This window comes from Podarcis pityusensis (genome assembly GCF_964106645.2).
Source record: "Podarcis pityusensis genome assembly, chromosome: 1".
NCBI classification, from domain to species: domain Eukaryota; kingdom Metazoa; phylum Chordata; class Lepidosauria; order Squamata; family Lacertidae; genus Podarcis; species Podarcis pityusensis.
In genome coordinates this window covers 138,840,144-138,852,285 of record NC_138028.1, presented here as the reverse complement: position 1 = coordinate 138,852,285, position 12,142 = coordinate 138,840,144, and the positions used below count along the sequence as shown (strand labels likewise).

The 12,142-nt window shown below is 49.2% G+C and overlaps 1 protein-coding gene across 1 annotated transcript in view; it reads right to left on the bottom strand.

Annotated features, from left to right (window-relative positions):
• Positions 1-12,142, bottom strand: part of KANSL1L (KAT8 regulatory NSL complex subunit 1 like) — a 47,795-nt gene that overhangs the window by 19,948 nt on the left and 15,705 nt on the right. The window contains exons 5-7 of the mRNA XM_081016266.1: positions 10,845-11,042; positions 10,095-10,216; positions 307-511 (exon numbers count right to left, since the gene is read on the bottom strand). Coding sequence (XP_080872392.1) covers positions 307-511; positions 10,095-10,216; positions 10,845-11,042 — 525 coding nt within the window. The remainder of the gene's footprint in view (positions 1-306; positions 512-10,094; positions 10,217-10,844; positions 11,043-12,142) is intronic.

Here is a 12,142-nt window from a genome sequence, read left to right as displayed (position 1 = left end):
GATAACAAAGAAAAATAATTTAGAATCATCGAATTTGGGTTTTTTAATTTTATTTTTAAGGATAAATATATACAATGCTTCATCCAACATCATACCTAGTTAGAAAAAGGAAGTCGCAGTGGTCAACAAGGCCAACTTAGGAAATCCAATTTAGCCTTATGTGTGGTCAACCTCACATCTGACCTGCTTCTTGAAAATTTTCTCCCCTAATTTAGAATCTCACAGAACAGAACAAGAGCAGGAGCATGTAGTAGATACACACCCATACTAATCTGGCACACAAAGCTGGAACCTTTGCATTTGTACCTGCTGGTTTGAATTGAAAGCAGTGCTCATTTTGTACAGCTTCCTCCTCTGGAAACTCTGAAGTGGTCTAGTGCGAGCAGATGTGCATATCATGGCAACAGATGATGTTCTCAACTTCGCCTTTTCTTTCCTCCTCCTCTTCAGGTGTTGTTGGTCAACCAACCAACTACTGGTGCATGATATCTCCTCATTGTTCTCTGAATTTCTGAAAAGCACCAAATAATTATCCTAGGATGTCAGAAATAAGCTCTGCATATTATATAATATTTGAGTTCCATACACCAAGTTCAAGATCAGAAGGTGTACTCAGGATTAAGTGATATACTCTAAGTCAGCCTTTCTCAACTTTGGAGCCCCATGTGCTATTGGACTACAACTCCCATCATCTCTAGCTAGCCAGACCTGTGGTCAGGGATGAAGGGGGTTGTAGTTCAACAACGTCTGGGAACACAAGGTTGAGAAAGGTTGCTCTAGGCAATGTACATATATTGATTTGCTTGTCCATACATTATTCTTCATATTGGTTTAATTAGATCTTCTAAAGCTGGGAGCCCAACTTCTAAACCTTCCAACATTGCTCCATAATTTCTCTATACAGTGGTACCTCGGGTTACATACACTTCAGATTACATACGCTTCAGGTTACAGACTCCCGCTAACCCAGAAATAGTACCTTGGGTTAAGAACTTTGCTTCAGGATGAGAACAGAAATTGTGCTCCAGTGGTGCAGCGGCAGCAGGAGGCCCCATTAGCTAAAGTGGTGCTTCAGGTTAAGAACAGTTTCAGGTTAAGAACGGACCTCCAGAACGAATTAAGTACTTAACCCAAGGTACCACTGTACTTTCACAGAGGTACTTGCTGCAAGCAATAAACTGTGAACATGAATATTCCCAAGAAAAACAGCATAGGGAAGTATCAGTGGCAAAGAAATGAGACCTGACCCCTAGTGAAGTTGAACCATTAAAGAGACACCCTCAGTTTATTATTCAAGACAGACCATAATAGCTTTTAAAAACATGGGAAATCATCTTCTTAGTTGAGATTTCTTAATCTCATTAGAATACGACCTAATCTCATTACTCCACCATCTAAATCCAATAATCTTTAATCATTATTAACAAAAATTAATTTATGTTTTATTTAACACATTTTTTAAAATATAATTTTTATTAACAGGCCAATCAAATCACATTAATTCCAAATCACATTAATTCCAAATTATACAGCCAGATTTTTAAATTTTTGTTGGGGGTACCCATACATCAAGCTCCGAAAGGGGTCCAAACATCACTCATGTTGCTGCTTTAATTAAACAGTTCTATCCAGTTCTGTCCAGATAGTCTCTTTGTTACTTTCCTCATCTTCTTGTTGTTATCATATATTCCTTTCTTTGCGATCTCTGATAATCTTCACAAGTGGGTTGAAAACAACATGCTCTGTGTGGGTTTTACACTCTCCAAAAATCATATCACATAAAGAACAGACGCCATTTCCACACCTCCGTAAAGAACATTCCCTCCGTCTGTCCGTTGATTTCCCCAGGCTTGCCAAACATATCTCAGGGGGCACTGCCAGGTCAAGATCACATTCCGATAATCATACATTCACATTCCGATGACCCTGGTCCTCCTCCCCCTCGTCTTTCTATAGGCAAGCCTGTCTTAGCGAAACACCATTTGTAACTGCGTCATAAAACTTTCCATACCAGTCCACCCCGATGTTTCTACCAGTTCATTTCCACACAGTTCTTGATCTCCTGCTTGTGATTAATAATTTGCAACGATTCTTCTCTCTGGAGGGGAGGGTTATTGGTACTCACATAAGATAAAAAAAGTTTTTTCCTCCCCCCCCTTTCCATTTCACTCCAACGTACCAGGCTTTTAATGATGATTCTTCACTTGATTTATTGTTCAGCCCGTCGCTCCGCTCACAGAGATCCATTAATCAGCAGTCTTTACTTCCGATCTTCACTTGATGTATGTGCATTAGCTTCTTTCCAATTATATATTTCCAATTTTATATTTTTCGAGCTAATGCAAACCAGTGCGCGAATTAGAGACAGCGTCCGGGAGAGTCGGCCTCACTCGAGGGCTTCGTGCCAAGTGCCCACACCCCCTTCTTTCGAATCCGGGGTGTGAATTATGGACACAGCTGGCAAGGCAGTCCCCCCCATTCCCTTGGGGGGGCAAGGGAGGCTGCATACTCCCATATCAGCCTCTTAATTACCTCGTGTGGGTCGGAGAGATGTTACTGTCGGCCATCTTCCAATGCGCCCCCTGGTGGCCCCCCTATTTAACACATTTTTATCTTACTTTTCAGCCCAAAAAAAAAAAAAAAGCTTCCAAAGCAGCTCATAAGTATTAGGAATAAAACAGTCCCTGCTCCCAGGCTTACATTCCAGAAGGCATGGCACAGAAGGAAAAGGACTTCATAGCAAGAAAACAAGCTCAAACACTAGTTCTTCCTTACGGCATTCTTGTAATGTTCAGCTGGAATGGAACAATTTGGAAAAGAGCCCAAAGTTGCTGATCCTTCAGAGGAACCAATGGAGAAGCACTGAAATCCCATCTCTCACCCTCTCCTATTGCATGATAGAATGACTATTTTGATTTTAGAATACTGAACAACAACCTTATTTTCCAAGTCTATTGTTTTAATTCATTTATATTTTGTTTTACTAACTTTATAAACATGATTTATATTGTTGTATTAATGTGCTTTACATTATCATATATCACCATTATTACAATAGAAGGAGACTATTACATTAAAATAATATATTTATTATCTTGGTGTCAGGGGTTCAGGAGCAGAGGCAAGGGCAAGGGAGGAAACAGAGAGCGAGGGGGAGGAGGCAGAAGAAAAGATGAGTGATGACGACGACCCGAGATCTCCGAGTCTTTCCAGTGAATCAGAAGATTCACAGAAAGGAGCACCAGTGGCCAGGGCAAGGGGGGAGCCTAGGGGGACACCCCAGGAAGATAGAGCCAGAGGGGACTCAGAGGGGAGCAGTTGGAAATCGGGACCGGCGTCACCGCCAGAGAGCAGGGAAGAGGAAGGGCGCCAGGGATCAAGCGCTGGCAGCTCACAACAGGGGGGAGGGCACGAGTCAGGAGTGGCCACACCTCCATCGGGGAGCGAAGAAACGGTCAGACGGAAGGTGGAAGGTTGGGCGCGCGCGCCAAGTTCAAATGCACAGGAAGGTGGCGCAGTAGGCAGCCCGGAAAGGGAGCCAGGTCCTAAAGCCCGCCAAAAGGAGGGAGAAGAGTCAGGGGGGTCAGCGTCAGCGTCAGAGGAATCCCGGAAGGAAGAGACCCCGGGGGGCAGAGGGACCCAGAGAAGAACAGTCAGGCGGAAAAGGTGGAGCAGGGCTAGGATATTAAGTTGGTGTACAAGGGGCGGAGACTCAGACGGAGCTTCGCCGATCTAACCATTAGACGTAGGGTTGCACGCAGCAGCTTGAGAATGGAAACTGTAACTCAATAAAGACTTTTATTTAATGATCGCTGGCTAGCGTGATCCTCTGTGAGCTAGGATCTGGAAGCAACTCTGACAGTAAGCTCCGTCTGACTAAATTGTGGGCATCTACAGCCTCGCGGAGAGGAGAGAAAGCGGGTGCCTACTAGTGAGCTCACGAACGGCAGACAAAATGACGACCGAACAGCAGATAGCGGAACTCAGAGAAGCAGTGTCACGACTGAATGCCGAGGCTCTTGCATCCAGGAAGAGAGAGGAGGACGCAGCTGCCGCCTACAGGGATCTCCAGGTCAGGTTGGAAGTGCTTACGAAGCATGGGCAACTGACACCCAAACCGGAGGGGATTGGGTTGGGGAGACGAACAGGCGGTCTGGTCTCTCACTTCGATGGGAATTTGCAACAGTACCCCAACTTTAGAGCAGATGTAATGTGTGCACTGCAACTGCTGAACAATGACTTTAGAGATGAGCAAGAGAAGGTGGGATTCATCATGTCCCATTTGCATGGAGATGCTAAAGCATGGCTGCGCAATTTGTGGAGAGATAAGGATCCGGCGCTCCAAAATGCGGATGCCTTTATTAAAGCGATGGATGGGTGCTTTTTATCAAGCATTGACGTGGATCTTGCTCGGCAGCAGATACATGGACTGAAGCAAGGGAGGGCCAGCGTAAGGCAGTACCATGCCCGCTTTTTCGCTTTGGTCAGTGCCCTGGAATGGGACAGAGATTCGGCTCCTGTAAGAGACCTGTTTTGGGAGGGATTGCACGGCTCGGTTAAAGATGAAATTGCGAGGGGGGAGAGACCCCGGACCACGCAGGAGATCGTTCAGAGGGCGTTGGCGGTGGGGGTGAGGCTGGAAGAACGTCCGTGGAGCAGGGACGAAGGGCGCGGAGGGCGCGAACCAGCCAGGGGCTCCTCCTTCCTTCCCAGAGAAGCAGTGCGTGCGCAATCCACGCCTCCGCCAGGAGGAGGGGCGGAACCTATGGAGGTTGGAGGTGCAAGGGCTCAGTCAGCAGCCAGAGCCCTAGCACCGGCAACAGTGAAAGCGAAGCCTCCTAGAGGGAACAGGAAATGTTACATCTGCGATGATCCACAGCATATGGCAAAAGACTGTCCCCGGAGGCTCCACAAGCACACTGCAGCCTCAGCAATGGTAACTGCAGCAACGCAGCAAGGAGAACCACAGCAGGGAAACGACGGAGTCTGGCTGGAGGAAGAGGCACTGGGGGCCAGCCAGACGTCTCAGTGAAGCAGTCCCCAGAGATTTTACAGCCCATGGACCCCCTCCCGCCCAAACCAGTAGTAAGGCTCACCGCATCTCTCCAGCTGCCCAATGGAATCACCATGGACGTGCCAATCACCATTGACTCAGGAAGCAATGCGGACTTTATTGGGCAGGACTTTGTCGACCGGCACGCTATGCAGTTGCTGCCTGCCACGCTGCCCCTGCAGGTTGTCACGGTGGATGGCAGGGAGCTGCTAGGGGGGCAAGTGGTGAAGCAGACGCCACCAATGGTGATGCGACTTGGGAATCACAGGGAAATCATCAGCTTCAATGTCACTCAACTATCGGACACGCCCATTGTATTGGGCATGAGTTGGCTGGACAAGCACAGCCCGACGCTGGCTTGGTACCAGAGGCAGCTGACCTTCGGCTCTTCCTTTTGCGCTGAACACTGCATCGTGCCCCGGCAGGAAGGAGAGGAAGAGGAGTCACAGCTGCAGCTAGGCACGCTGCAAGCGGTTCCCCACAAGTACGCAGAATTTTTGGAGGTTTTCTGCGAGAAGGAGGCAGACAGGCTACCCCCCCACAGACCATATGACTGCAAAATTGACCTGCTGCCGGGGGCGGCGCTGCCCAAAGGGAAGCTGTATTCCATGTCTGAGGACGAACTGCAGGAACTCAAAGAGTTCATAGATCATAATTTGGAGCGCGGTTTCATCTGAGAGTCCAAGGCAGCGGGGGGCAGTCCGGTATTCTTTGTTAAGAAGCGGGACACGCCCCAAAAAAGACTTGTAGTGGACTATCGCATCTTGAACAGTGTGACCAAGCCATCGGACTTCCCCATGCCCCGAATCGACGACCTCCTCGCAAAGGTACGGAAGGGCAGAGTGTTCACCAAGTTGGACCTGCGAGGGGCATACAACCTCATTCGCATGCGGGAAGGAGATGAGTGGAAGACAGCCATGTTCACGCCCCTGGGCACCTACGAATATAGAGTTATGCCTTTTGGATTGCAAAATGGCTCCCACGTTTTTCAAGCTTTCATGCATCACGTGTTGGCGGGGCTCCTCTACAAGACGTGCGTCTGTTTCTTGGATGACATCCTGATCTTTTCGGAATCGCAGCAGGAGCATGACAGACACGTCAAGGAAGTGCTGAGCAGGCTACAGCAACATAGGCTTTACGCCAAGCTGGAGAAGTGCCAATTCGACGTGACCGAGGTGGATTTCCTGGGCTACAAGTTGTCTGATAAAGGGCTCGCCATGGACAGCGCCAAGGTCCGAGCAGTGTTGGATTGGAAAAGCCCACGCAACCGGAAGGAGGTCCAACGGTTTGTCGGCTTCGCGAACTTCTATCGCAAGTTTATCAAAGGCTTTGCCATGCAGACAGCGGCCATCACGGACACGCTCAGCTCCAAGAAAAAGAAGTTCATCTGGACAGAGCAGGCGGAGCAGTCCTTTCAGGCACTCAAGCGTCTCTTCGCGTCGGAAGAGCAGCTGCTTCATGTCAACCCCAGCAGGCCGATGAGGGTGGAGACAGACGCTTCGGACAGAGCCGTGGGAGCAGTCCTGCTGCAGAAAGACCCGCAGGGGGTTTGGAGGCCGGGAGCGTTTTACTCAAGGAAGCTCAGCAAGTCCGAACAGAACTACACCATCTGGGACAGGGAGTTGCTGGCCATTCATGCAGCGTTCAAAGCGTGGAGGCACTTCCTGATCGGCGCCAAGCACACGGTGCAGGTCTGCACGGACCACAAGAATCTAGAGCACTGGCGCACGGCACAGTTCCTGAACCAGAGGCAGATACGTTGAGCTGAGTTCTTTGCGAATTTCGACTTCCGAATAGAGTATGTCCCGGGGGACACCAACATCATGGCGGATGCTCTCTCCCGTAAGCCACAGTATCTGGAGGAGGCAACGCCAGCGGCCGCCATGCACATCTTCGCACCGACAGTGTGGGCGTGCGCGGCGGCAACAGTTGACCTGGATGCGGTGCGACGAGCGTTGCAGGATGACTCCTTCGCGCAAGCAAAGATGGCAGAGGTGCACAGGGGCACGGCAGCGACCGACGAGTTCCAGCTGCGAGATGGTTTGCTCATCCGTAAAGGGGCCATCTACGTGCCGGGAGACGAACTTCGCGCCAAGGTACTGCAGCAGCTGCACGACGCGCCCACTGCCGGGCACTTTGGCAAGGAGAAGACGGTGGAATTAGTAGCCAGAGACTTCTGGTGGCCCGGAATGAGAGGGGAAGTCGCGGACTACGTGGCGAGGTGTGACACCTGCCAGAGGGCCAAACCAGTGCACAGACCGCCGGCCGGACTGCTGGAACCGCTGCAAACTCCGTTCGAACCATGGGAGAGAGTGGCCCTGGACTTTGTCACAGATCTGCCCAGCTCGAGGGGCAAGACGGCTGTGCTGGTGGTGGTGGACTTGTTCTCCAAGATGGCACATTTCATTCCGTGTGCGAAGGTGGCCACGGCGGAACAAACCGCCAAACTGTTCATAGACCACGTGTTCAAGGTTCACGGTCTGCCGCGGTCTATTCTGTCCGACCGAGGGCGACAGTTCATCTCGAACTTCTGGCAGAGGCTGATGGGCTTCCTGAACGTCAAGATCAACCTGGCGTCGGCTAGACACCCGCAGACCAACGGGCAAGCGGAGCGGGTCAATGCCATCATGCAGCAGTACCTGAGATGTTATGCGAATCAACAGCCTGCGACGTGGGTGGATTACCTGCCTCTCGCCGAGTTCGCCTACAACAACACGAAGCACGTGTCCACGGGGGTCACGCCGTTCTTCGCCAACAACGGGAGGCACCCCAGAACCTTCCCGGGACTGGAAAGAATGGGGGAGGGGGAGCCGCAGACAGCAGATGCATTCGCGTCGGAGTTGCAGGAGGTCCACGATCAGCTGCGGCGGCACCTGGAGCTGGCTAAACACGCATACAAGGTACAAGCGGACAAACACAGAAGGGTTGGCGAAGAGATCCATGTGGGAGACTGGGTCTGGTTAGCAGCCCACGCAGTGCCGGCCAGGTCGTTGGCGAAGAAGAAACTAGGGCATAAACAACTGGGGCCCTACCAAGTCGAAGAACAGGTCAACCCGGTGGCTTTCAGGCTGGCTCTTCCGGAGGGTTCCAGAATGCATCCGGTGTTCCACAGATCGGTGCTCACTCCCTACAAGGCACCTCACAGGTTTCAGGAACCAGGAACGGCACCGAGTCCGCTCCGAGAGAGAACCGGGCAGGGGGGAGTGGCACGGGAGGAGCGCATCAACGAAGTCACGGAGATTTTGGACTCCAGATGGGGGGAAGAGGGGGTAGAATACCTTCTCGCCAAGGAGGGCACCCCGGCCAGTGCCAACAGCTGGGTGCCGGGCTACGCTTTAGACGAACCTCTGCTCAAAGAAGAGTTTCATGCCCTCTTCCCACATAGGCCAATGCCAGCAGACTTTTTCGACGACTGGCTTTTCACGCCCACGCTTTCAGCCAGCACGTTCCGGGGGTTCGACTCGGACGAGGAACCGACACGAGACGCCCGTTCCCCGGAGGGGTCACCCTCGGGATCTGCTTCAGAACCCTCGTATTGGTGGGATGATCGACCAGAGGAGCAGTTCCGCAGAAGGTGGCTGGAGGGTCCAGGACGAGCAACGTCTCCAGAAGGCAACGAGGGAGAGACGGACATGGACGTTTTCGGGGACGACCCGGGTTTCGAGCACGGCGGCACAGAGATGGAAGCGGAGGTGACCGTCGTCAACGAGAGCAGGGAGGAAGAACCGGAAGGCTTCGGATGGCGGCCCGCCACGGGAAGCGAACTGTATCCGACATTCGTCCCCCTGACACGGCAGCACCCAGATCCCGCACCGGAAGGAGGGGAGGGGGGAAGAGGGGGCTTCGAGGGGGGGATGGATGTCAGGGGTTCAGGAGCAGAGGCAAGGGCAAGGGAGGAAACAGAGAGCGAGGGGGAGGAGGCAGAAGAAAAGATGAGTGATGACGACGACCCGAGATCTCCGAGTCTTTCCAGTGAATCAGAAGATTCACAGAAAGGAGCACCAGTGGCCAGGGCAAGGGGGGAGCCTAGGGGGACACCCCAGGAAGATAGAGCCAGAGGGGACTCAGAGGGGAGCAGTTGGAAATCGGGACCGGCGTCACCGCCAGAGAGCAGGGAAGAGGAAGGGCGCCAGGGATCAAGCGCTGGCAGCTCACAACAGGGGGGAGGGCACGAGTCAGGAGTGGCCACACCTCCATCGGGGAGCGAAGAAACGGTCAGACGGAAGGTGGAAGGTTGGGCGCGCGCGCCAAGTTCAAATGCACAGGAAGGTGGCGCAGTAGGCAGCCCGGAAAGGGAGCCAGGTCCTAAAGCCCGCCGAAAGGAGGGAGAAGAGTCAGGGGGGTCAGCGTCAGCGTCAGAGGAATCCCGGAAGGAAGAGACCCCGGGGGGCAGAGGGACCCAGAGAAGAACAGTCAGGCGGAAAAGGTGGAGCAGGGCTAGGATATTAAGTTGGTGTACAAGGGGCGGAGACTCAGACGGAGCTTCGCCGATCTAACCATTAGACGTAGGGTTGCACGCAGCAGCTTGAGAATGGAAACTGTAACTCAATAAAGACTTTTATTTAATGATCGCTGGCTAGCGTGATCCTCTGTGAGCTAGGATCTGGAAGCAACTCTGACACTTGGTAATTGCACTATGCAATTCATACACAGTATTTCAAAGCATGTGTCAGCCTCTTCTGAACAGCATCCTCATTATTATCAAACAGGGAGTTTTTAAAAACACATTGATCCTATACATGTCTCCTTACAAATAAGCCCTACTGAGTTGAAAAGTACTTACCATGCAATGCTATGTCTACTCAGAATTAAGTTCTAGTGGTATGGGGGCGGGGCTCTCAGGTATTTGGGGGGGGGCTAGGATTGCAGCAATACTCCCAAGTGTGTGTAGGATTGCAGCCTTGTAATACTAAACTACTGCAAGTTTGTTTAAATAATAATACTGTTGTTATTTAAACAACAGTTGTACTGTCATTTTATATTACATTCCCCCAAATGCTAAATATCCAGTTATTATGAAATACATGAAAGTGTCACGTACCTTATAGAGATGCCATTGGCCAACTCTTTCTGCTTACAGGACTTTGAGGAAAGAGGAGATGATGTGGGAGACAGATTGAGAGGAGTAATCAGACTGCTGATTATTTCACTCAGTTGAGCACTCTGAAAGAAGAATCAAAGGGAAAACCTTGAATTGAATGCACAGCAAATAATAGTTTAAAGAACTCAGGATTATATTCAAAGCACAGTGCTTCTAAAGCACCCAGCAATCAGCTGGTGCTCAGGAAAGCACAGTGCATGGGACTTTGCAGACACTTCCAATCAGCATCTTCACACTATAATTATGAATACTAAGCTCAAGGGAAAGGGAAAAAGTCAGGGAGGGAAATGAAAAACCAAGACTTTTTTCCACAGCCCTCCTGCCTGAAACTGAAATGTTTGACTTTATCATGCTGATGGGTGACATAAAAGGTGCTCAAGTAGCATACATAAAATATATCACATTTTATCCTCATAACAGATAGATGAAATGGAGACACTGTTACTGGACAATGTGAATTTCACAAGTAAATTTCTGAATTAAGACCTGCCAAACCAAGTCTAACACTACAGCTTCCAAGATGCCTTCTGAGTGTACAAAAACCACTACACAATCTCCCACTTCCTGCAACTTATGCAGATCATGCTTACAGAAATATGGAACTTTGTTTTATTAATAAGCTATTACAGTGTACCTGTGTTTTGCTACAAATTATCTAATTCTATCTGATGCTCACTCTCACTTGAATACCTGTTTTTCTATGTTGCGGAGAAGCAGAGTTGGACTGCTGGGTGACATTTCGAAATCATGTTCCGGCCAAGCATCCTGCCTCTCAAGGGAAGCATGTGAATTCCCTGTGGTGTTTAATAAAGCTTCATGGTCCATCAATTGTGTTCGTTTCTTCAAGAATTCCTTCGGATTTGGAAATTCTTCTAGGATCACCATTCCCTAGACAACAGCAATAGAACACAATTGTGTAACAAATGTAATCTCTCAAACTGCTGCAGCCCCCTGAAACACTTTAATGATTTAGAGCTCAAAGTGTGATCTGTATACAGACAAGGTGAATAATCTCACATGACAATAAAGCTGCAACTTCAATTTTTGCAAGCAGCTAACATTATAGTGATTTTCTGCTCCAGTTCAAAAATTTGGCATACAAATCTATGTATTGATTGTTGTATCATTTTCTAGTTTCATCTACTAAATGAAACATCTTGAGGGCCAGTGTAGATGTGATGCTGCCCAAACACTAACTATGATTCAGCAATCAGACCTGCAAGTTGCTGTAAATCAGCCCACTCATCCCCACTCAAACATTAATCTCACTGCGAGGCAGTCACCTCCTCTCAGCCTAACCTACCTCACACAACCAAGCTCCTTGAAGAGGAGGATATAAATGCAATAAATAATAAAAAACAAGATTTGCATCAGTGACACATCTTCTGTTCACAACTGACTGGATTACTGTCGTTTGCTCCATATGGAAATGCCTTTGAAGACAATTGGTACAAAAGGTGCAGCTAGAAGGCTTATATGGTCAACAATTTGGAACACATATTGGCAACTTGTTCGTTTCTGGGACAGTGTTAGTTTGCAAAACAGATTATCTGCAGGCCTGCCTGCCTGCATACATATGAGCCTCGCCAGGTTTTACAATGTGCTGAGGTCTTGGATTTCCAGCTCTCTGAGAAGAGATGCTGGATTGACGAGTACCAGCCTTTTCTTTATTATACACATTTTGATAGTGCATTCTATGTGCCTTTTATCTTGTTTCCTTAATGCTGGTCATTGACTGTAACAAAGATTTGATTTAATTTTAAAAAATAAATTAAATCTGTCCCTCTAGATTACCAAGCATGATCTTTATTGGATTACCTTATATAAAGAACTCAATCCATCATGCAGAGTGCACAATCAATTTTTTTCAAAAAGATAGTTTAATCACCAGGCAATTCAATATATGCATAAAGATCTGCTTTCCACTGTGGAGAGGATACTTGAATTGACAATGCATAAAAAAACTTATTGCTTGTGTACTGTGTACT